Genomic DNA, 26,830 nt, shown 5'->3' with positions numbered 1-26,830 from the left:
AAAAATCAACAGACATCCTGGGAGAAACAGATCCCAATTCTCTATAGGCATTAGAACTTTAACAACTCCAGCAATCCACACACATAAAAGAACAAAGCCCACAGCCTAACCCATGATAAAACCAGCTATTACTCACATTTAGCCCTGATTTAATCAACTCAAACTTTCTCCTGGGAGGAAATTGTTTTGGCAATCAGGGATGTCTATTCTTCCTTCTGGTGCTTTTGATAAGCTACTAACTAGGCTTTCACGTCTAGAAACAGGGATATGCATTTGTTTGAAACAAATGTGTAAAATGCAATAAATAATAGAGATGTGATTCAGCCGAACCTTTCGGTTCAGCCTTCGTCATTGGCCTGCCGTGGGAAATTTCATTTTCCCGCGATTCGGGCCGATTTTATTTCTTAAAAAAGGGCACGGGCCATCCATTTCTCCTACCATGTGACAGGGGCCGACCAATGGCACCGATAGCCCCTGTCACATGGTAAGGGCAAAGGGCCATCAGTGCCATTTTGATTAGTGGCAGCCGATGGCCCAAGAGGGGGAGATCGCTCCCGGGACCCCGCTGGACCACCAGGGACTTTTGGTAACACTTGGGGGGGGGGGTGTCGGGCAAGTCTTGGGGGGTCGGGAGGGTGGGGGTTGCAATTAATTAAATTTGAAGGGTTGGGGTGGGTTTGGGTTTTTTTTTTAATGTGCCCTTTCTCCCCCCCCAAAAAAAAACCCGATAAAACCACAAGAAATTTCATGGGTTTTCTTATCATTTTGTCACCCCCTGAAACACGATGAATATAGGAAATATTGTCTCTGTTTCCTATTTCATCGCAAATGAATGCACATGTTGCACTCAGGAGTGGACCCTTGTCCTGGAGCAGTGGAGAACGGCTCCCTGGTAGGGACCAGGAAGCACCTGCCCCCAGGGAGCGGAGCACTGGAGGAGACGGAGGCTAGGATGAGCTTCACCAGTTGAAGCCTGCAGTCTCCCCCGGGTGGAGCCTGTAGGGACCCGGGCCACTTGGACTTAGGTGGGCCTCGCAGGGTCTCCAGGAGAGGTAGTAGACAGGCATGCCCACGGAGAGCAAGGGAGTGCGGTCGGACTTGAGACTGTGGGTCAGATGGAGCAAGGAGGACCAGAACAGCGTAGGTGATGACAAGGCAAGGGACAGAGCTAGAATCAGGAGACGTGGTCAATCGGGCAGAGGTCAGAATCCGAGGATCAGTCTGAGGAGTAGTCAACGAGGCAGAGGTCAGGTTCCGGAGGTCAGACGAGGTCACAAGGCAGGCAAAGGTCAGGATGCAGGCAGCAGACAGGAAGGTCAAGGAACAGGCTGAGGTCAGTACCAGAGAGACTGTCCGAGGGTACTGCCTGGGAGACGAACAGACAGACGCAGTAATAGAGGGACACTGGAACAGTAGGATGCAAGAACAAGGCTGGAACAGTAGGATCCTGGAACAAGGCTGGAACAAGACTGGAACGAGACTGGAACAAGGCTTAGGATGCAGTGACAATCAGCACACCATGCAGTGCCGACCTGATTGCCAAGGCAAGGAAGTGCAGGCAGGAACTTCCTTAAGTAGTTCCTTCAATCAGGGCGCGCCGCAGAGCTAGGACCCGCCCCTGGCCCTACAAGAGGCCAGGTGATCTGCGTGCGCACGCGTAGGGGCGTGGCCAATGCCACAGGAGACGCCGAACTCCGGTGTGAGGGCTGGTGCGCAGTGGAAGGCCCTGTGACCGCCGCCGCGAGATGCCGAGGCCTGGAGACACTCGCGGCTGCCGCTGGGTAGCCGACCCGGGACCTGCAAAGGAGCCAGAGAGGTGAGCAAGCCCATGCGCTGGCAGGACGCGGACGGGGCGCGCAACAGGCACATCCCTAATGAATAAGTCAATTTTGTTTCATTTATGGACTCTTAGCGGTCTCTAACAAGAGTTTTTAGTTGAAAATTACTCCATGTATCTGTTTTGCAAAATATTCTTTTTTTGATTTGTTCGTTAGTGTTCGGTATTGGGATAGGTGATATTTCTATCTTCTTAATGATTCATCTGTAGGGTTTTTTCACCATCTTTTTTCTAGTTTTCTTAGTAGTTTTTTTAGACTTTCAGTTTTTCATTATAGAAGGGATTCATTTTTCTCAGATTTTCTTCATTTTTGTTTATAACTTTTTTTGTTTGTAATGGGCTAAATTCATTTGAAATTTCTTTGATCATATTTTCCCATGATTCAAATGCATCATAGCAGCTGTTTAGTTTTAAATCATTAATTTTGATCTCTAATGCATTTGTTAGTGTTTCCATTTTTATTTTCTTTCTGAATGTTTTGGTGTTTTTCATATCAGAGCTTTCAGTTATTAGTTTTTTGTATAATAGATCAGCTTTGATTAGATGGTGATCAGACCATGGGATTGTCTTGTGTTTAGTACTTATATTGTAGTAATTAGGATTTGCGAATAAGTGTATCACCAGCTTTGTGGGTGCCTTCAGAGAAGTTGAGTCCATCCTAAGGCCTCCATTGCATCAAGAGGGGGTTCTTGTGAATCCTTTACATGTAGATTAAAGTCTCCTAAGATAATTGTTGTTTCTGGAGGACGGAATTCTTTTGTGAAAAGTTCAATAATGGGTGAGCAATCTTTTTTGAGTAAGCCAGGTGGGCAGTATATCAATCCAATATTAATTTGTTTTGATTTTAAGATAGCTACTTCGTATGAAGTGTAAATTACGATTTTCTTTAGTGTTAATTTGAGTTCTTTTTTGCAGATTATTAGTAGGCCTTCACCTTTCCTTTTTTCACTAATTCACAACAATGTCAGGATGACTGGAGTCAACAGTTCTTAGATATGGAGAGCAGGACAATTTTTTTAAAATCCTTTAGTCTTTTTAATTATTGGAAGGTATTTCATGTTTCTGCTGTTTTAAAATATTTTATAGATATTAGGACATTTTTTAAACTTTTTCAATTTTTGATTGTTGGATGCTCTAGTCATCAGCTGTTTGAAATATTCTTTGTATTAGTATGGTTTTAGTATTATAATTTATCTTTTGTGTTTTTATTATTCTGTGTTTTATAACGAACGATGATGGTTTTCTTTTTCCATTGTTGTATTGCTTGTCTGGCTTGGTTGCAGTTTCCAGTTAGTTTTGTCTGCATGTTTCTATTATAGTTTATCACCTTCCTATTCTGTATTTGGTGAGGATCTGTTTATGCTCTCATGTGTGACTGAGGTGAAGTATTCTGCTAGCATGTACTTTCTGTGTAGAGATCTATATATTTATAAATGATCTAGAAAGGGGAACAACGAGTGAAGTGATCAAATTTGTAGATGACACAAAATTATTCAGGATAGTTAAATCACAAGCAGATTGTGATAAATTGCAGGAGGAACTTGCAAGACTGGGTGACTGGGCATTCAAATAGCAGATAAATTTAATGTGAACAAGTGCAAGGTAATGCATTTAGTGAAAAATAACTCATGTTGTAATTACACGATTTTGGGTTTTATGTTAGGAGTTGCCACTCAGGAAGCAGATGTAGTTGTCATAGTGGACAATACATTGAATTTGTTGGCTCAGTGTGCTGTGGTGGTCAAAAAAGCAAACAGAATGTTAGGAATTATTAGGAAGGGAATGGTGAATAAAACAGATAATGTCATAATGCCTCTATATTGCACCATTGTGAGATTGCACCTTGAGTACTGTTTTCAGTTCTGGTTGCTGCATTTCAAAAAAGATATAATTGCACTGGAGAAAGTACAGAGAAGGGCAACCAAAATGATAAAGGGAATGGAACAGCTCCCCTATCAGGAAAGGCTAAAGAGGTTAGGGTTGTTCAGCTTGGAGAAGAGATGGCTAAGGGGGGATATGATATAGGTCTACAAAATCATGAGAGGACTAGAATGGGTAAATATGAATCAGTTGTTTACTCTTTTAGATAATACACAGGCTAGGGGGCATTCTGTGAAGTTAGCAAGTAGCATAATTAAAACAAATCTGAGAAAATTCTTTTTCACTCAGCTCACAATTAAGCTTTGGAATCTGTTGCCAAAGGAAGTGATTAAGGCAGGTAGCATAGCTGGGTTTAAAAAAAGTTTGGACTAGTTCCTGGAGAAGAAGTCCATAAACTGCCATAAGTCTTGTTGACTTAGGGAATAGCCACTGCTTATTACCAGCATTAGTAGCATGGGATCTGTTTAATGTTTGGATACTTGACAGGTACTTGTATCCTGGATTGGCCACTGCTGGACTTTATGCTGGACTTGCTGGACTCTCAGACTGACCCAGTATTTATTTTATTTATTTATTTAACAGTTTTTTATGGCAACTTCTTAAGTTCTTATGTTTTTTATGGCAACTTCTTATGTTCTTATGTTCCTGGCTTTTCTGCTTTCCTAATAGGAGGTGTATTGGAGTTTTAGGGCCTAATATAATGTTTGCAGTATTGCTTTTCTTAGGGTAGGGTTGATATTGTTTGAGCTCTGGAAGTTAGTGCTGTTTTGGTATGGGAGTTTTACTGTATTGTAATTTGAAATTCTGTTTATTCATAGCTTTCTGAGGGCCAAGCTCACACCTAACGCACTTTACAATAGGTCTAATACCAAATAGGTTTCAAGAATCTTGCTTTTTTTGCGGGATTTTTCCTGGAATATCTCTAGCACTCTTATCTGCCACTCTTCTGGGAACTCTCACATCCCCCCTTCCCCAGCATTTCAAATCACCAAGAAGGCTAGTGAGATAACCCCTTCCCCCCGCTTCTTCTCTGATTTGACCTGCACTATGCCTTGTGGAGGGGGGGGGGGGGTGTTTTTTTTCCTCGCCTCAGGTAGCAGATTACCTTGAGCTGCCCCTGCTGAGCATGTCCAAGAAAGTCTATATTTGCTGTCTAGAACTTGCTAGAGAAGGATCTTTTTTGTGAAAAGCTCTCTCACAGTTCAAAACAATTTTGCAACTGGTAAAGGGACTCTTTCCAATTTTTACCTGCTGCAGTGGTGTCCCTGTGACAGATAGAAAAGATAGAGGCATGTCACTGCTCTCTTTCACTTTTCACTAGAGGAAGGTAGGGAAGTGACACTGGAGACTGAAACACAGTGCTAGTAAAATTTTGCCTCTGTCTGTCTGACTGTTTGAAATACAATAAGGTTAGTACACTGACAGATTGAAGTGAAAAAATGTCTCAGTCCTGCCACGCTGCTAGCCTTCAAGATCTTAGTTCTGTTTAACTTTAGTAGTTTCTAATAGGGGTGTGCAGTGGTGTTTTTATCGTGTCATTTTTGTTTTGTCATTTTTTGCTTGATTTTGTTTTTAAAATGGTTAGGTGGGGTTTTTTTTTCATTTTTCCTTATATTCTTGGTTAGTGCACACTAAATTCTATTAGTGGATTTAGTGCATATTAACTCCAAGTTAGTGCATTCTAAATCCAAGTGCTCACTAACAGGCCGATACAGTACAGTGCGCTCCAGTGGAATGCACTGTTAACCTGCCATTGGAGGCGGGTTTTCCCTTACCACTTATTCAGTAAGGGGCCGAAAACGAGCATCAAACCCGCCGAACCTAATAGCACCCTCAACAAGCAAATGCATGTTGATGGCCCTATTAGGTATTCCCACGCAATTCAGAAAACAAAATGTGCAGCCAAGCCGCACATTTTGCTTTCAGAAATTAGCGCCTACCCAAAGGTAGGCGCTAATTTCTTCGGGCACTGGGAAAGTGCACAGAAAAGCAGTAAAAACTGCTTTACTGTGCACCCTCCGACTTAATATCATGGCGATATTAAGTCAGAGGTCCCAAAGTGTAAAAAAGAGAAAAAAAATTTTGAAGTCGGCCCGCGGCTGTCGGGTTGAAAACCAGACGCTCAATTTTGCCAGCGTCCGGTTTCCGAGTCCGTGACTGTCAACGGGCTCGAGAACCAACGCCGGCAAAATTGAGCGTCGGCTGTCAAACCCGCTGACAGCCGCCGCTCCGGGCCAAAAGGAGGCGCCAGGGATGCGCTAGTGTCCCTAGTGCCTCCTTTTGCCTGTTTCTACCGCTGGGCCTCATTTAAATGCTGAATCGCACGCACAGGCGAGTGGCCTGTGCGCGCGCCGGGAGAGCGGGCATTCGCCCGCTCTCCCGTGGACTTTACTGAATCGGCCCGTATGTCCAGTTAGTGTGCACTAACACAAAACTAAGAAAACCCCCAACATTCTGGGGATTTTATTTTGTTTTGTGGTTCCACCGAAATGAAAAGAAATAGACAATGTTGTTGACATTGTCTATTTTGTTTTAAATGAATGCACATCCCTAGTTTCTAATATGCATGGAAAGGAGTAAGTTAGTCAGCACTTAGCAGTGCACAGCACACACATTAATGCATGTTGTACAAACATTTTTCCACAGAGTGGTAATATGAGTAACAGTACCAATAGTAAATTCCTTTGTGATATTAAAACCTCCAGTAGGCTCCAAATTGCATCATGCCACTGAGAGGAACTGACAGAGGAGGGAATGACAGAGGCTGCCCAAGCCTAGCACTAGCAGTAGTAGTGAGAAAAAAAGGAGTCATGCCCTTAAACTGAAAAGAGACTTCTTTAGCCACAGTGTGACAGGAGTGGAAGCCAGCTCAAGGCAGAATAAATTGAAAGTTGGAGAGCATATGAATATGCCACCACAGCCTGGTCCTCCCCCTCTTGTTCTGGAGCAAAGGGAAAAGGTGGTAGAGCTATCCAAGGCTGGCATGAGCAGGACAGGGGCAGCAGAAGTGCAACACCCAAAACCAGCAGCATTCTTTCTCCCCTATGGTTACTGCTTCTGAGGCACTAATTTTACCAACGGATTCTGAGCAAGATTCTTGTGTGGCTTCTCCAGATCAGAGATTGAAGAGCTAGTAACTGAAGAAAATTTAGGAGGACTAGTCATTAGAGTCTTAACCTTCAGCGCGGCGATGGGGACGTCAGATGATACTGAATGTTCCGTCTCCACAGTGTGTTTGTAGGTATCTTTAGTATACTTCCACCTTGTGTCACCTTGAGAGATTGCTTGGCTTAAATTTTAACCATGTTACAGGTTTTCTCTATCCTGACTGGTTAATGTTTGAATGTTTCTGAATTTCTTGTTGCATCTGTACCTGTTTGCTCTCTATCGCTCTCTCTGTGATTCTCTCCTTTTCCTATTGGTCCTGTGACCAAAAGCAGCCTGGGACTGTTTAATTTCCTGTGAAGTTTCTCAGTTGGAAAAAGCTCTTGGCAGCTAGTAATCCTTCTCTTCAAGCTCCTAGAAACATTGCTTTTTTTCACCCAATCTAATAATATCCACAGCTTCTTCTATAGCTGCCATTATTTGCCCCTGATCCTGGGCTTTCGAGGATTCTCATCACAGCTGTACCAGGTTCTGTTATCTGTGGGGCTATCCTTGATATGCCATTCACAGTGAGTGTTAAATTGTTCATCATTCAATGGATATTTTGGTATCAAGAACTGAACTTTCTCTGATTTCTGAGCTGAGGAAACAGATTTAAGTGACTCTTTAGCAATTAAACAAAGGCAGATGATTTGTGAGAACAGTTATACTGACAGTGTTGAGAGCAACCTCCAGGAAGAGCGGACAGAGCTGGCTGAGAGTGAGTCATGCCTCCTGGCATTTTTCCTCAGGGTCCACCCTCAATCTCAATTCTAGTGCCTGCATCAACCCCCAAAGGTGTAGAGAAGAGATTACAGAAGACACCCACTATCTGGAGGCACCTCAAAGTGAGGGAGAACCCACGTTTTTGTTCAGTGTATTCACTGCAGTAAGGATATCTGTCAGTGGAAGCAAGTGAGGCATCTAACAAATGCCTGCAGAAGCAGCACCTGCCCGCATTGACATCAGGGGAGGGCAGCAGTACTAGCCGGGGAGGGGGGGGGGGGGAACACACACCACATCTGCTATTCAAAATCAAAGCCAGAGGAAAGGGGTTGAAAAGGTGGAGAATTTTCCCCAAGCTGATCCCTCAGCCCTTTCCACCAATCAGGTGGCAGACAAACAGCCCTGTGCCATGCATCCGCAGTGGCAACCCACTATAGAGGAAATGGGATGGTGTTTTATTTCATTGTCCTGGGGTAAGCATTGAAAGTAGGAGCATCAGGGAAATGATTGCCCTGGATGACCAGCCCCTGCAGGTAAAGGAGAACGTGGGCTATAAGCATCTGCTGCATGCATTAGCCCCCAATTAAAAAAATCCCCTCCAGGACTACATTTAGTAGGCAGATTATTCTTCATCCTGAAAAAGCAGGTGCAGCTGGCTAAGGCAGAAGGGCATAGCGTGCATTTCACCAGTGGTATCTAGACCAGCGAGAATGCTTACCTCTCCATGATAGCACACTGATAGGACCTGGCTGAGGAAGAGGCAAACAGCAACTCTAGAGGGAACTGTGCATCAGGGTGCAGGTGGGCTGTGCTGCATACCCAGGTGATGGATAGCTGCCATACTTCCTGCAATATTGTATCAGCTATAGGAAAGATGCTGGAGAGGCAGGACTCTTCGGGCAGGTTTCCTTGCAACAGACAGAGGGAAAAATATGATAATGGTAATAGATTATGGGTACTTTTGGGGTATAAACCAAACACAAAGATTCTCTTAATGGAAAATCCCACGATTGAAATGAACTTATATATAAAGACGTGGTATTTGATAATTTTGAACAATCACAACGCTATGTAAATCTTTTTATCAATTTTTACAATGTATATTTAAGGACCATCATACCACCCCCAGTGCTCACAAGTCATACTTGCACTTTCTGCACTTTCACAGGGTCATGTTTAATCAATTGGTCCAAGTGACATCAATGTTCAATTTTTTTCATTTTTTACTGTATAATAAAAAGGCAACTTTCCTTATTTCCAGGTTATCGGGGTTGCTTATCCCGGGGCTGTCGGAGGCACTTGTCCGACGCGCGCGTTTTGCCAAGGCTGCTTCAGAGACATCCGATTCAAGCTCTCCAGATCCAGCACTTCCCCTTGCTTAGCGGGGTATCTAAACAGCATTTATTTCATGCAGAATGCTGCTGAAATTTTCTGAGCAGGGAGACGGCGTCGGTGTCCGAAAAATTTATGGACCCGCAGCATTCTGCATGAAATAAATGCTGTTTAGATACCCCGCTAAGCAAGGGGAAGTGCTGGATCTGGAGAGCTTGAATCGGATGTCTCTGAAGCAGCCTTGGCGAAACGCGCGCGTCGGACAAGTGCCCCCGACAGCCCCGGGATAAGCAACCCCGATAACCTGGAAATAAGGAAAGTTGCCTTTTTATTATACAGTAAAAAATGAAAAAAATTGAACATTGATGTCACTTGGACCAATTGATTAAACATGACCCTGTGAAAGTGCAGAAAGTGCAAGTATGACTTGTGAGCACTGGGGGTGGTATGATGGTCCTTAAATATACATTGTAAAAATTGATAAAAAGATTTACATAGCGTTGTGATTGTTCAAAATTATCAAATACCACGTCTTTATATATAAATACTTTTGGGGTATCCAATGTTTTGCACACTTGCTGCAGTTAGCAGTGAGGGATGCACTGGAGCTGAGACACCTAGGACCATGGGAATCTATTCCTGATGTACCTGATAGAGAGGTGCATAAAAATAGTGAGACATTTTTGCTGAAGCATGCAGGGTGGGCAGCTTCTCCTAAAGAAACAGGATGCCTCATAAGCATTTGATTCAGGATGTTGGCACCCACTGTAAATCCAGCTATCTGATGCTGCAGAGGCCAGTGGAATAGCAATCATCTCTTCATGATCTGTTACTGGAAACAAACCTCTAGATTTATCCAAAAATGGGGCATGTTCATGGAAATTTTTAAGTTACTGCAGCATGTGGTAAAGTTAGCACACACTGCATTAATCCCTATGTGAGAGAGAGAGAGAGAGAGAGTGAGAGAGAGTGAGAGTGTCTGATTCAGTAGAAGGCCCTCCTAGTAGGGATATATATCTCTATAGGAGAGCCATCTAATAGGTCATGGTGAGGTGGTGGTGGTGGTTTAGGGGCCAGTTTCACATGTAGTGTGAGACGTACGAACAGCACAGTACACCTTGGTGAAGATTTGATATCATTTGGCGTGAGGAAAGTCTCAAAAAGATGAAATTTCTACTGTGTTCTCTCACCCTAGCTTGATGGACTCTATCAGGGTACCATCAAGCTAGGGTGAGATAATATAGTACAAAATTTCATCTTTGTGAGATTTTCCTCACTCTAAATGACATCAAATCTTCACAAAGGTGTACTGTGCTGTTCGGACATCTCACTCTATATGCGAAACTGGCCCCTAAACCCTAAACCACCACCAACACCTCACTTCAACCTATTAGATGGCCCTCCTATAGAGATATAAATAGGTGCACACAGTGAGGCCCCCCCAGAGTCTCTCTCTCTCTCCCTTTCTCCCCACTCCCCCCTAACCCAGAAATGGCCAAAATGCAGTTCCAAAAATTTATCGTGAATTGCAATATGGCCATTTCAGGCATATCGTACAGCCTAATGCCAGGAAAAAAGGTGTAGTTATTTCTGGCACTAAAACCATGCGATATTGCCCCTAATTTAACTAAATCCCACCCAAACTCTTCCCTGATCCCACCCCCCCCCCCCCCAATAATTTGCATTCGCACTATGCATTATCATACTTTTCACATGCATTATGGCGTTAATGCATGCGTTAACGCTTTATCGCGTGCATTGATGCCATAATGCATTTTGATGAATGATGGGGAAAGATAGGTGTGGCTCGTCCCCTGAGGAATTATTACTGAGTAGTGAAGAGGCAGCTGATATAAATCATGAAGCCCTTCAAGGATGCCAAGAAATGGTACTCTGAATTCCAGAAGTGCCATTCTGGGTGGGTTACTCTATAGTAAATATTCTGGAGGAAAGGTTAGAGAGTTTCTGTGCAAGTGAGACTAAAACCTCTGACAGAAAACAATATGTATATGATTTCAAACCTTTGTAATCCATGGGTGAAAGGGAGTCATACTCCAGTCCCAGTGTCTCACTTAGTTGAAGGAGATAATGGTAGCATGTTTATGTGAACAGAGCACCAGAAGTAGAGGCACATTGATATGTTGCACAGGAAAGAGTGGCCACTCCAGAGAGTAGTGCAAGCATAAGCCTCACCCTGTCAGCTAGCACTTCTTCCCCCACCTTAATACACCAAAGCCATATTGTCCTCAAAGAGCCATCTCTTCTGACATAGGCCATAGGGACCAACCCAGCAAAAGAGACTGCAGCAGAAATTGCTGTGACATGCTTTCTCATAGAGCCCATTGAGGACATGGACACAGATGCACTGGCATATTGGGTGCACAAGTCAACAGTCTGGTCAGACCTAGCCAGGGTGGCTCAGGACTATTTTTCCTACCCTCCATCCAGTGTGTCCAGTAAATATGTCTTCTCAATGGCAGGGGATATTATGAGCCCTCATCATTCAAAGTTAGCCTCAGAATTGAGGGAAAAGTTGATTTTTTAAAAAATCAATCTGCCTTTGTTGGGATTTCCAGAATTTCCATGCAAGTGGCAAGAAAACTGAAAGCACATTTGAAGTCTTGCTGCCAGTCTGCCTATCTGCCATAGCCCAGATGTTCCACCTTGGGGGTCTTGCTGCTACTAAACCTACCTGTCATACCCCAGATATACTACTTTAGGGGGTTTGCTGCTTGCCTTTTTACATACTGTGCCCCTGATATTCCACCTTTGTGGTCTTTCTGCCACATGTCTACCTGCCAATCCCCAGATACACTAACTTGGGGTTCTTGGTGCTTCTATGCCTAACTGCAATACCCCTTATGAACCACCTTAAGAACATAAGAAGTTACCATATTGGGTCAGACCAAGGGTCCATCAAGCACAGTATCCTGTGGCCAATCCAGGTTACAAGTACCTGGCAAGTACCCAAACATTCAATTGACCCCATGCTATTAATGCCAGTTATAGCAGTGGCTATTCCCTAAGTCAACTTGATTAATAGCAGTTTATGGACTTCTTCTCCAGAAACTTATCCAAACCTTTTTTAAACCAAGCTACACTAACTTCCCTAACCACATCCTCTGGGAATGAATTCCAGAAATTAATTGTGTGTTGAGTGAAAAACAATTTTCTTCAATTTATTTTAATTGTTCTACTTACTAACTTCTAGAGATGTGAATCGTGTGATCGATCGTCTTAACGATCGATTTCGGCTGGGGGGGGAGGGAATCGGATCGTCGCGGTTTTGTTTTTTTAAATATCGTGTAAATCGTAAACCGGGGGAGGGCGGGAAAACCGGCACACTAAAACATCCCTAAAACCCATCCCGACCCTTTAAAATAAATCCCCCACCCTCCCGAACCCCCCCCCAAAATGCCTTAAATTACCTGGGGTCCAGAGGGGGGGTCCCGGTGTGATCTTTTACTCTCGTTGTAGAAATGGCGCTGGTGCTACCTTTGCCCTGTCATACCTTTGCCCTGTCATATGACAGGGCAAAGGTAGCGCCGGCGCCATTTCTACAATGCACCGGAGGCCCGAGAGTAAAGATCTCACCGGGACCTCCCCCCCCACTGGACCCCAGGTAATTTAAGGCATTTGGGGGGGGGTTCGGGAGGGTGGGGGATTTATTTTAAAGGGTCGGGGTGGGTTTTAGGGTTGTTTTAGTGTGCCGGTTTTCCCGCCCTCCCCTTCCCCTCCCCCTTCCCCCGATTTACGATTTTTGACGATAAATCGGGGGAATTCCTATTAAATATCGCCTCTAACGATTTTTGACGATTTAAAATATATCGGACGATATTTTATATCGTCAAAAAACGATTCACATCCCTACTATCTGAAAGAGTACATAACTGATTAACATTTACCCATTCTAGTCCTCTCATGATTTTATAGACCTCTATCATATCCCTCCTTAGCCATCTCTTCTCCAAGCTGAACAGCCCCAACCTCCCCAGCCTCTCCTCATAGGAGAGCTGTTCCATCCCCTTTATCATTTTGGTCACCTTTCTCTGAACCTTCTCCAATGCAACTATATCTTTTTTTAGATGTGGTGATCAGAATTGCACACAGTATTCAAGGTGTGGTCTCATCATATTCTCATATTCCCTCTGCCAATCTTTTACATTACCCATGGCATATCCCCTTATTTTATTTTAAGTAAACGTTTGTTTAAAGCTAGAACCTACCTAGCTATTTTTGTCAATTTATGTATATTTTATTCTCAAATTTTAATTGTGTTCCCTACTTTTTGTTTTAATTGTTTGTGAACCGTTTTGACAACATTTTATTTTAAAAAATGGTATATAAATATTTTTAAATAAATAAATAAATCATGGAGCGATTCAGAGGCATTATGATATTCTCCATTTTATTCACCATTCCCTTCCTAATAATTCCTAACATTCAGTTAACTTTTTTGACCTCTGCCACACACTGAGCTGACAATTTTAATGTATTATCCACTATGACGCCTAGATCCTCTTCCTGGTTTGTAACTCATATTATGGAGCCTAACATCATGTAACTACAGTATGGGTTATTTTTCCCCATACTCATCATCTTGCACTTGTCCACATTAAATTTCATCTGCCATTTGGATGCTCAATCTTCCAGACTCACAAAGTCTTCTTGCAATTTATCACAATCCACATGTGATTTAACTACTCTGAAGAATTTTGTCATCTGCAAATCTGATCACCTCACTTGTCATATACCTTTCCAGGTCATTTATGATATAGTGAAAAGCATTGGTCCAAGTATAGATCCCTGAGACACTCCACTGTTTACCTTTTTCCACTGAGAAAACTGACCATTTAATCCTACTCTCTGTTTCCTGTCTTTTAATTGTTTGCAATCCATGAAAGAACACCGCTTCCTAGCCCATGACTTTTTAGTTATTTTAGAAGCCTCTCATGATGGACTTTATCAAACACCTTCTCAAAATCTAAATACCTGAAATCTACCAGTTCACCTTTATCCAAATGTTTATTATTCAAAAATAATATAGCAGATTTGTGAGGCAAGACTTCCCTTAGGTAAATCCATGTTGGCTGTGTCCCATTAAACCATGTCTATCTATATGTGCTGTGATTTTGTTCTTTAGGATAGTTTCCACTATTTTTCTCAACATTGCAATCAGACTCACCAATCTATAGTTCCCTGGATCACCCCTGTTTTTAAATATCAGGGTTACAGTGGCTACCCTCCAGTCTTTGGGTACAATGGACAATTTTAATGATAGTTTACACATTTTTTATTAATAGGTCTGAAATTTCATTTTTGAGTTTTTTCAGAACCCTGGGATGTATACCATCTGGTCCAGGTGATTTTCTATTCTTCAGTTTATCAATCTGGCCTACTACATCTTCCAGGTTCACTGTGATTTGGTTCAGTTTATCCGAATCATCACCCTTGAAAACAATTTCAGGAACCGGTATCTCCCCAACATCCCCATTAGTAAACATGGAAGCAAAGAATTAATTTTGTCTTTCCATGATGGACCTATCCTCACTAAGTGTCCCTTTAACCCCTTGATCATCTAATAGTCCAACTGACCTTGGTGGTCTTGCTACCACTCTACCTATCTGTCATGACCCTTATACTACACCTTGGGGGTTTTGTTGCCTTCTTGTTTGCTGCTTGGATCCCAGCCTAGCTCTTCTACCCTACTTTTTGTGGTTATACTGCAGTATTTGATCCTAACAATGAAAGGTAAAATTTTGGAAATAAATACAAGTTTCTCCTCCTACCGCACCTCTTTATCTTGTTTTCAAACTTGCTGATTTGTTGTACTTCTTTAGAATCCCAGCCTAGTTATTTCATCCTACTTCTCTCTTTTTTATAGCAGGGAGTTTTGTCCCCAGAAAGAAATATTGTTTAAAAAAAATAGAAAATATACAAGTTTCTTCTCCCACCCTATCTCTTTTCTGTTTCTAACACTCAGTAATACAGAAACACAGTAAATGATGCAGAAAAAGACCCAAGTGGTCCAGCCAGTGTGCCCAGCAAGTTTATTTTTATTTTATTTTGTATGTTATTTTTATTCCTTAGGGTATGCTGCTCTGTGCATGTTACCCCATTTAACATCAGTTACTCCTTTCCTTCATTTCCATCCTTTAGCAACTAGGGATCCCATGCCACTCTCCAATCTTCAAAAAAAGATGATCCCAGAAACAATAATACAGGAACACATCACTGGGAGCTCAGTGAGAATCTGAAAGGGAAGAAGGATACTTCTGCCTGTTCTGAGTGGGGAAAAAGTGCAGGAATTAATGCATCTCAGGAAAGAAGCAAAGAAAAGCAGCAGGAAATTCAGCTGAGAATTCTCCTGTGTATGAGCAAAGTGCTAGTAATATCACATATACAGGGAAAGATCAGAAAAATGATACAGTAGAAGAAAGATATATACATGATGTACATGTGGTATTCCTCAGGGATCCTATAATTCTGAAAGCACAGCAGAGATCTTGTAGTATACATATACAGACTATAGCAAATCCCTGAGTCAGAAGGAAGAAATGCAGGCACACCAAAAAGGCATGCCAGGAGAGACCTTTTTAAGGTTCTGAAGGAGGGAAATGTTTTAGTAGGAAGAAATAATCAATACAACATGGGAAAATCAACAAAGGGAAGAGACTGTGTTCAGCTACAGAATATGAGAAAAGCTTTATTAATAAAGGAAATTTCACAAATTTATCAGGAAAGCCATACTGATGAGAAACCATTGTTATGATCTGATTGTGACAAGAATTTCAATCGGAAAGCAAATTTCACAAGCAATCCAAAATTACAACCAGCAGTAGATCAATTTCAGGAAGGAAATGTAATAAAAATGTATTTACTAAATCTGAAAAGTGGCAAGTATGTCAACAGGAAGACAGACACCTTCCATGCCACTCTGTCGTGCTGCTATATCCCTTATCTACACCTTAGGAGTCTTTCTTCTGCTCAGCATTGCTGCCATACCCAGCCTTTGCACCTTCAGGGGCTTGCTTTCACTCTATCTTACTTTCCTACCCCAGACACTATACCTTGGGATTATCTTGACATTGTGGTTGGCTGCTTTGCACCTCTCATGGTACTTTTATGTGCTGATGCCACCTTTTGTGCTGCTTTGTCTGTTTATTGGAGCCTTTGGGTTTTTCCTGCCACCTTTTCTGCTTTGCTCTCCCTTCATGGTGCCTTCAAATGTTGATGCTACTCTTGGTGCCACATTGCCTCTGGCACTGCCTTCAGGATTTCGTGTCACTGTTGTTGGTGCCCTCTTTTAAAGCCCAGGTGTTTTTATTCCCATTCATGCTGCTTCTTTGCTCCTCTCACAGTGCCTGTGGGAACTCCTGCTACTGCTGGCATCCCTTTCTCCCTTTACAAGCACCTTAGGCTATTCATGCCACTTTTGGTGTCACTTTGCCACAGTGTAGATGACTTGGAGTTCTTTCCCCTGTCTAATGATGTCTTCCTCTAAGTTTCATTAGAATTGATGAGAAACTCCATTTTGGAACTCAAAATAGGCTGTGGTGCTTCCCCCATTGACTTTAATGTAAACAAGTGAATGAATAAAATGAATAAATTATTATTATTTTTTGTTTGAAACAATCCAAACAAGTAGAGGTGACCTATGAAACAAATTTACAAACCAAAATGATAATTGTGCCCCTATGCCTATATAAGAGTAATCCTCTGGTCCATCAGCATCCATTTTGAAACGGAGGCCCTGTTGGACTTGCAGAACCAGCAGGCATTAAGGGATATCCCCAGACCCCAGGGCATGGCTTTCCTTTTGAACTCCAAATTCCTTGGAATATGAATTCTCCTTCTCACTCAGAACTTGGACTTATATATATATATATATATATACACACACTAGGGATGTACTTTCTTTAATAGTCATTTCTCCATATAGTTACTTAAAGGAATAGTCAAAGAAAAGAATATCCTGTATTGAAGAACCAATCCACTGAAACTGGCTACCGGTAGAGGTTAAGCACCAGGATATGCCTGTAATTTGGGGTGATTATAATATAAACTGTAAGAGAAGGGGCAAGAAAAGCAAGTAGCAACAGTTACACTCTGTCCTCTGTATTTGTCTATAGGTTGGTGCATTACATGTCATGCACACATGTATCCTTGTTCAGAGCAGTGAAAGCTGGAGCTAGCCTATTGATATGTAAAATGACTGTACCATAGAAGGTGATAGCATGCTTGCAGATGTGGAATGGACGAAGGCAGCCTTCTGCCTATTCTGGTATGGATCTGGGAATAAAATGATGGATCCCTTGCTGGTGAAAATTAGACTCCAGTATTGGCCAGAACAGCAAAGCAGGAGTTGAGGTTTACATGGTGTATGTATACAAAAATATGTATGACTGCTGTCCTGTGAATGCTAACCCCTCACGAAAAGGACAGCTGTGAGTTAAGAATACAGAATAAAAACTGTGTAGGTAGGAACGCATGGTTTTTCTTCTTTGTGGATACATGCTGGCCTTGTATTTCAGCAGTTTCTTCTGCAGCTTTTCTCATTGTAAGAAGTATTTTTTTTTTCTGTCTGTGTGAGTGCTGGGGTTTTCCCCATGTGACTTATATTGAATTGGGGCAAATAGTTTTGTTTGGTGAGCATGCAGATGAAACAGTGAGGAGAAATTTTGGTGAGGGCAGATATTTTTTGCTTCCTGACCTTAGATTGTACTGACATCATGCCCCAAACTTGCTCGGTGTGGTCAGCCCATCTTTTTCAATTGGTGATTGACATCAATAGAGTGACAGTTTGCATCTAGAAAGGAAAAGTAAGGTTCATGTACAGAGAAATGAGGCAGCTCATGTATTGCGTGACTGGGAACTGAACTGCTTTATTAAATGCTCCTTTTTGCCCCATTCACCTCTAATTGTCATCCTGACCAGCCCCTGCTCTGGGTGTGAACAACAAATGTTATAATTTGCTGACCTGCTCGAATACCTATTTACCTCTGACTGCTTTCGGGTGGTGAAATGGCTGAATTGACCCCCATGGTGCTTAAAATAAAATGTATGTATAGGACGGAAGCATTAGCAAGGCCGGGCGGATAGTGATGCTACTGAAATCTACCTACCAGGCTTTATTTCTTCTCATTATTGAACATCACATTTTTCTTCTATTGGTAATTTTGATGGTATTTGTGCTGCTTATCCTCTTCCAGCTCATTAAGGATGATTTAATGCAAATAGAGTTAGCACTACAGGCCTTGGTAGTATTGCTGTAATCAGAGAATTAGAACTGTGTCACTAAGACAGCTGGTGTCAAACCATGCCTGCAGGGAACGTATTTTAGTCCCAGAAAGTCTAGTACATTTTTTTTCAACTTCTGCAACAGCCAAGTTGTATTGTGCAATAGCAAGACAAAAAGACAGTTATAGCAATCAATGTAGTAGACTATTAGGAAGGCAGCACCAATGTATTCACAGGGAGAGCATTCCAAGTCATACATGACAATTATTTTCTCATATTTTCTCTCTGTTAATAGAGACCTATATTCTAAGCATTTTTCCCCATAGACATAAAACAGGATAAACATCTGACCCTTAGAATGCTAGCAAGTACAGAGGCCGGCAGTGGCACTGATTCTCTGATGTTGGAGTGGAGGAGTAAGCCTAGTGGTTAGAACACCTGGCCCTGACCCAGGGAGACCAGCGTTTAAATCTCAGTCTCGCTCCTTGTGACCTTCGGTAAGTCACTTTACCCCTCCATTACCTCAGGTACAAACTTAGGCCTAGATTGAGATTCATCATTCCCTGCAGAATGATGAGCTGCCACGGCAAAGGGGGTGGGGGGGTTGTGTGGTGTGCAGCCAGTCGCAGTGCGGTTTCGCCTGCTGCGGTGTGGCTGTGCCGCACCCTAGTGCCACGCTAAAAGGTAGTGCTATTTCCCGCGCTACTGCTGGCGATCACGTCCAAACTGTTATCGCTGACAGCGGTGCCGCCACCCCTTCCCCTCATTTTAATTTTACCACCGCGATAATGGGCTATCACGCCTTGGAAAATGCCCCCTTTAGATTATGAGTTCTCTGGGGACAGAGGAATAATGACAGAACCTGAATGTAAACCAATTTGGAGTGCTGAAAAGTGGAATATAAAAATCTCATAAATAAACTTGATTCCTATCTTGCTACAAGAGTTTGGTATCTTTAGGATCATCCTCAGTTTAGGTTATACCTATCCGCAAGATATCATCATTGTCACCATTGACTCTAATAACTCAGAATGGCACACGATAACGCAACTGGTGTGTCCCCCAGGGCTCAGCACTATCCACCATGCTTTTTAACATCTGTATGGTTCCCCCTTTGCAGATTGTTGGTTGGGCTTTGTGCGGGATGCCATGTGTATGCAAATATCCAGCTTTTTAATCCATTTCCTACATCTTGGCATATTACTTTTGGGCTAGTTTACACTTGCCTTTCTGTGCTCAAGAGATAGCTTGGGCACAATGGCTTAGCTCTGAATTTGAGTAAAAAGAAGTGGACAGTGCTACAGAGATCCAGTGGGACCAATAATAAGACCAGAGGGTTTGGGTACTTGCCAATTACCTGTAACCCGAATTGGCCACTGTTGTAAACAGGATGCTGGGCTTGATGCACCTAGAAAGGCATATCTTATGTTCTCATGAAATGCCATAGTTTTTTTGAATTTGATAACATCAGAATTCCAGTTGTTGCCCAGTTAAAGGGCCTAGGGATTATTCTGGACAGGGAGCTTTCAATATCACCTCAAATTGCCAGTGTTATTAAATCCGGTTATTACAAGCTTCGTTTATTGGAGCCATTAAACAATCTGCTTGCTAAACATAATTTCCAGTCCATAGTCCAAGCTATGATATTGCCTAGCCTGGATTACTGCAATGCATTTATTGGCTTGCTGACATATGCACTTATGTGCTCTTCAGCTACTGAGAAATTCAATGGCCTGGTGATTACTAGGCCTGAGCAGGAGAGTGCATATTTCACCAACTTTATGTGAGCTGCAGTGGCTTCCTGACAGTTTTAGGGTGCAATACAAAAAAGTTTCTTTAGTCCATAAAATGATTAGCACAGATGCCCTGCCATGGATGAATTCTGTGTTGCACATCAATCCATCAAGGGCTCTTAGATCTTCACGGAGGGGCCTTTTGGATGTACCTTCGGTACCTTTTGCATGGCTTTCAGAGGCGTGAGAGAGAACCTTTTCTGTGGCAGTGCTTCAAGTGTGGAACTCACTCCCAGAAGCCCTATTGTTGACAACTGGCATAACAACATTTACGAAAATGCTAAAAAACGTTTTATTTAATTTGGGATTTTCTGATTTTGTTTGAGCAGGGGCCTGAAGATAGGATGCAATTCTGCATATTTCTTCTTTGGAATTTTGTACTGCTCATTGAATTTTAATTCTTTTTTGTCTATGAATATTTTATTCTGTATGCTGCTCAGAGCAATAGATATTGTGGTAGCATAACAATATTTGAAATAAATAAGTAAATAAATATAGTATTTCCCCATTTTGCCAGTAGAAGTAGCTTTGACTACAGAACTAAGGCAATTGAAAAGTAAATTCAGAAACTGGCACAGTGGCTCAGCAGTAGTGCTGTATACTGCCATGTAGAAAAACCAAGTTTGATTTCTGGGGTCTAGTGTTTACTCTCTAGGTCAACTGGGACTGTAGGATGCTGAAAAGGCAATGCTCAGAGCCCCTGGTGGAGGAGGGTGGGATCCCCAGCCATTTCTCAATTGTGTAACCTATTGTATTTAATTAGGATACATGTATACTTAATGCTAGAGGGAACCATAGTCTGTGGCCCCTGGCCAAGGGCCATATCTGCAATGAATGGGCTAGGAATGTTTATAAAAATTGGGGAAACTGTATTTGTGATTTAAGGTTCATTGCACCATTGCCCAAAATAGACTGGTTCCCATTAAGCTGGGAACCCAAAGGAGCAGGTGGAAACTGCCAGGTCAACCCCTCTTCCCTCCCCCAGAAAATAAAAGAAATGCAAAAGTACAATAAATTGGACAAGTTCTTAGAGGATGTGATTTTGGTAGACAACCTATAGTAACATGATAAGTGTTAATTCAAGAACTCTGAGTCATTTGCCATATTTGGAGAACTGACTAGAGAATGAGTTGTGCAGTGCTTTTTTTTTTCACCTTTCCTTGGATTACCATGTAGAGAGAATTGTTAAGCAATCAGAAGAAGTTTGAGACTCAAAGGACCTCTGCTCTTCTTCCAACCTTCCTATAATCCAGGAGTGGCCAACTTCTGTCCTTAAGAGCCACGTATGGTCTGGTTTTCTGGATATCCATCATGAGTGCACATCAGATAGATTTGCATGCTCTGCCTCTGATGCATGCCAACCTTTCTCATGCGCAGTCGTGTTTGTGGCTCTTGAGCACTAGAGTTGTTCACCCGTCCTATAATTAACTATGTAAACCCCCTTTGGCACATCTGGCCCTAAGTGTATGTGATCATAGCACAGTAACAGCAATTTATTGGCACATTTTTTGGCAAAATGGATACCCAGTTTCATCTCCTTCTGATAATTATTGTACAGATTTGAGTCCTTCTCCCTGTTTCTCTTCTAACCCCTTTGAGTATCACTGTATGCACATACACACAAACCATATTTCCTTTGAGAACCAAGAGAATTATTGCCCTTCCTAATAGGCTATATGCCTTAGGTAATAGTTTGATCCAGAAACCAACTGCTGTGTCTTGTGATATGTTAACCAATTACCTACAAGTGAAACCTCAAGAGTACCCTTACATTCTGATAAAAGTTCAAATAAAAAATAATGTCTTCGCAGAGCACCAAGCCTAATAGGTTTGGAGATGGTTGAGTTAAAGTGCGCCGTGCACTATACGGTGGTACAGATAATGCCTGGATAAAGAATAGAAGCCATGGGGATCTGTTACATTGCACTTGAAAAGTCCTTTTATTTTCTCATTCAAGTCTCTGTATAGCAGAACTTACCTTTTAATGATACTTTGGGAACTAGGTTAGCTCCCTACTGACTAGCAGAGGCAAGGAGATAGGTTTGAAGAATTGATCAGCAACCCGTGCTGTGCACCATTGTTGTCTGACTTTTATTTTTATTTTTTTTTTACTGTTTTCAGTTATACAGTGTCTCCTGCTTTAGAAAGATGGCAGGGTGTCTCTAAAATAAAAAAAAACAAAACAAGAATACAAAGAGTACCATTTAATATAGTATTGTTTTTTTTACCCTTTCCCTCTTTTTATTTTTTTAAACAGGAAAGTCTATCAGTCTCTTAATGGATGATTACAATGACTCTGCGGACAGTCCCCAGCCAGGCCAGGGGCGGCAGAATGCCATTAAATGTGGGTGGCTGAGGAAGCAAGGAGGCTTCGTCAAAACCTGGCACACGCGCTGGTTCGTCCTCAAGAGCGACCAGCTCTATTATTTCAAAGATGAAGATGAAACCAAACCCTTGGTGAGTGGGGGCAAAATGGGGCTTGGGGGTAAAGGAAGTACTAGGCATCGCTGGGTCAAGGAAAAACAAGTCCTTGACTTTTTACAGTTTTATTATGGAACACATCACATTTCCACATAACTGCTTGGTTTTTTTTGTGTTTAAATGTGGAGGAGTCTAACTACTCATATCAGGAGGACAATACTTGGGGGGGGGGGAGGGAATGTTTGTTTTTGTGGGGTGTTAATTTGTTATTGATTGTTGATGAACTTATCAGATTATGGAATTGTGTATGTTTTCTTTAAAATTGTAAACTGCTTAGATGTGTCTTTATAGCTGGTATATCAAGTAAAATAAACGTAAAGTCTTTTTGGCGGCATTCAACAATCCTTTAGTCTTTTTAGCTGTTCCAGCACATTCTAAAAGGCATCTAGCACCACAGCAATTTCCTTACCTTCATGGAACACCTTAGAGCACCTAATGAGACATATCAGTGTGTTCGGCATTCTTCTTTACTGTGGTGATAAATCATTTATGTGGTGGACCTCTGCCTAAACCATTTTCCCGACCCCCCCCCCCCCCCCGAACAAATACGTATGCTTCTGCCCCACATGTAGCTTTAATATATCCACATCTAGGGGGCAAATTATGTGGAGGGTTGCCAAGTGCACAGGAACATTTCCCCATGGACTGTGCACTGGTTCTTAAAGGGAAAGTACCTGTCTATTTTCCTTTTGATAAAGTACCCACAGAGAATTGTGCATCCATTTCTGTGGATACTTTTGTCCTAAAAAAGCAAAATGCATAAATTGTGAAAATGCAAAACTATGCATGTTGTTCCCCCCTCCCCCACCCTACCCCTGCCATCTAATCCCACTAACTCTTCCGGCAAGCAAAAGTACCCGTAGTGTAGATCACCATGTATAATTTTAACCTCATACAGGGTGGGTAATTTTCAGACCGCCTGCTTACTTGGATAAATGGCTTTTGAAACTTGTCTTCATAAGGTCTTTACACAGCTGTAATGTACTGTTAAGTAATTACCATTTGGACTTTTGTTCTGTGCAGTTAATTCACTGCTATTTGATGTTCCCCTTTTTTCTAACTTACTTTCTGCTTCTTGGCCATTACATCTGACCACAAACCATGAATGTGTCATAAAAAATAAAAGAGGAAACAACTCCACCTCACACAGTTTAATCCTTGGCAACTGAGATAAAGAATTTTTTTCTCGGTCTTGGCTGAAAGACAAACTGATACTTAAAACTTACTTGGCTGTATTTTCATTGATGTGCTGTTCAGGCAAGTGCTGCAAAAGACTGATGGGTACTTAGTTTTAGATGTACTAAAAATTCCTTGGCTTTTTCCTTGCACAAGGAGTTGGATCTATTTTGCATTACAAAAATACACATAATTTATTCTGTACAGATAAAGTCATGTCACAGCTGCATATTTAGCATAGTGACATGTGCAGTCTATATTTTATTATCTTATGCGTTTAATAATTTGAAATCTCATCACTGAAGCAAGCATGCTAAGCAAGCAGCCTATATCATACAGATTTTCTCCTGTTTTATGTCTATGAGTATAAGGCTTGGTGCCTAGGTGAGCAATTTAAAATTCATGATGATATGCTTAAATTTGGAGGGGGGGGAGGATTGTGTAAAATATTAGAAATAGAGTGGGGCCGATGCAATAAGCGCACTGTTTAACCCCGCAGTTGGATGCGGGTTGTATAGGCGCTACCTAATCCCCTTATGCGATAAGGGGATTAGCACCTCCACAACGTGTGTCCAACGCGGGGTGAAACTAACAGCGCTCATCACGTGCAAATGCTGAGTGTTGAGTGCCCGCTTTCAGCTCTCTTTAATTGCATCGGCCCCAGTTAGAAGAAATCCAGGCTATTGCCTGAAACAAAGCATTTAAGTAGGGCAAAAAATTTGCATGGTTAAGTAAAAAAAGAAATCAGATCCTTTTTCTTGAACAAGATGGTCCTCTACCCCTTTTTCAATCACATTGGCTGTTGACAATATTTGTAGATCATGGTGGTTTAAGTTTGCAAATTGCAATAGAGTAGCCCCTCCTGCACTAGCAGGATGCAGCAGTGATGAGAAGAGTGCAGGAATGCACTCATCCAGAAATGAAACACATGTGCTGCAGAAGTGAAAGCCTCAAAGTAGAAAGGGTATGTGCAGAACACAGCCACCGCATGCACATGGCAAACATAGCATAATTGGCAAAGATATGCTTCGCATATCTGACTCCACAACCCTGGTCCCTGGCACCCTAGCAACAGGATGTGAACAATACACTGCATTACACTTTTTTTTTTTTACTTCAGGAATAAAATTATCAAAAATCATAAAAAAAAAAAAAAAAAAAGACCATAAACATTTTTTTGGGATTTTAATTTGGTATCTAATGGCTAATGATGATTACAAACAATTAAAATACAATATAAATCTGTAACATGGTTTGTTGCAGAGGTTCCTAACCAGGGGTATGTGCACCCCTGGAGGTACTTGGAAGCCTGTCAGGAGTGCACAAGCAGATAACTGCTGCCACACAGGAGAAGGCTTCCTGAACTGCAGGAGACAATCACCTGCCACTGCCACAGGAAGAATCAGCCTTGTTCCACTCAGTGATCCATTGCCAGCACCATTCTGCACTTCCCCGCCTCCCAGAGCACTTGTGGCATTTCCAGTCTTGTAGGAACTGGAAAGCGGGCAAAGCTACTACCACTAGCAGGAAGAGAGTAGGAGAGGCAGCTGGGAGTGGAACTAAAGCAGAGGCAGCAGGCACCGCCTCTTCATCTTCCTCATTAGAAATGAAGCCTGCACATAAGAGGATAAGGAGGTAGTCATGGGGGTCCGGAAGTGTAATGTTTTCACTGACTCCTTTGCTACCTGCTGTCTCTCTTGAGTTCTGCTACTTGCACACATATGGTGGTTACTTTATTTTATTTATTTATTTATTTATTTATTTATTTATTTATTTATTTAGAACGTCTTGTTACCCATACCCTCCAATATTCAGGGTGAGTTACAGTAAAATCATTCACAATAAAAGAAGAAGCATATTCATAAAAGAAAAACAAATAATAAGAGACATCAAAACAAACTAAATACTCCAAATTGCTTGATATAAAATCAATCGTGCTGGACTGGGCAAAAAAAGCATAAGGTTACTGTCCTTGAAGGATGATGCACATTGCTGACATTTGGATGTGCCTGTCTGAATAGGTAACTTTTGAAGGCTTTCTTAAAATGTTTGGCACTGGGTATAAGTCTCATGGATGGAGAGATCGAATTCCAAATAGTGGGACCTTACGTTTTGAGAGAGTACATTAAGGGTTAGGGTTGAAAGTAGCCAAGGGCTAGTAATATTTTGTATTAGGTTGTAAATAATGGAGAGTATTTTATATGTTATTCACCATTGAACTGGCAACCAGCGTAATGAATACAATACTGGAATAATGTGCTCTCTAGGTTTAGTATTAGTGTTGCAAAAGTGGATCCTTAGACCGAGGTGGAGTTGGTGCAACCTGCAGGGAGGAGCCCTGTAGGTCCTCATCATTGGTGAAGCAGAAGCCCAACAGGATCTTCGCCAATACCAACCCTCATTCCTCTTACGTTGGGCCCTTGGGTGCCAGGGCCACCTGGAGTTAGGAGTGGGCCTCCATGGAGGTGAAGATCTGTTGTATAGAATGTGTTGCACCAATAGGATAGCAGAGTCATGACAAGTAGTGGTCAGGGCAGGCAGCAGGCAAAGCAGGACCAGGTTCAGGCTGTGGTCAGAGGCAGGCGGAGTTCAGAAGGTGACGAGGTTCAGACAGTGGTTGGGGCAGGCAGAGTTCAATCAGTAACGGTGAGAAAACAGTGGTGAGTGGCAAGCAGAGATCAAGCAGTGTCAAGGTCCAATCCCAAGTCAAGCCAGAAGTCCAATCCAAAAAGACAAGAGACAAAGAGAAGGATGAAGAACCACAGGAACGGGGGGAATGCTGAAGACAGATGACGAAAAACTGAACACGAAGAAAGGAACTCAAGATGAGCCAGACTACCAACTGAACCAGGAAATGGACACAAGAACACAGGAACACACAATGGGATACAGGAACCAGGAACCAGCAAACAAGAACTAGGAATGCAGAGACAAAGCACTTCTCAAAGAGATGACCTATTACCAAGACGCTGGATGGGAGCTCAGACAGGCTAATTGTACTGGACGTATGGAAATGTCATCTGAAGGTACCAGAGAGGATTTCTCATCGTGGGCCCTTTAAATCACCTCAGATCGGGCGTGTGCCTGCCCAAGAAACTCATGTGTTTCAGCAGCGATGGTGGCAGCCACAAGCTGGTGCACCTAGGCTGGGGGGGGGGGGGGGGTAGGGGGCAGCCACAGCATTGGGACATCATTGTGGGAGGCCCAGGCTGGAGGTAAG

General features: G+C 42.3%; 1 protein-coding gene across 1 annotated transcript in view; it reads left to right on the top strand.

The window, feature by feature from the left end:
- The window catches only part of ARHGAP24 (Rho GTPase activating protein 24), a 958,590-nt gene that overhangs the window by 182,376 nt on the left and 749,384 nt on the right, over nucleotides 1-26,830 (top strand). The window contains exon 2 of the mRNA XM_029599271.1: nucleotides 22,211-22,410. Coding sequence (XP_029455131.1) covers nucleotides 22,211-22,410 — 200 coding nt within the window. The remainder of the gene's footprint in view (nucleotides 1-22,210; nucleotides 22,411-26,830) is intronic.

Source organism: Rhinatrema bivittatum, chromosome 1 (genome assembly GCF_901001135.1).
Source record: "Rhinatrema bivittatum chromosome 1, aRhiBiv1.1, whole genome shotgun sequence".
In the NCBI taxonomy this organism is placed as follows: Eukaryota; Metazoa; Chordata; class Amphibia; order Gymnophiona; family Rhinatrematidae; genus Rhinatrema; species Rhinatrema bivittatum.
The sequence above is the reverse complement of the archived record's forward strand: the minus strand, read 5'-3'. Positions and strand labels throughout refer to the sequence as shown.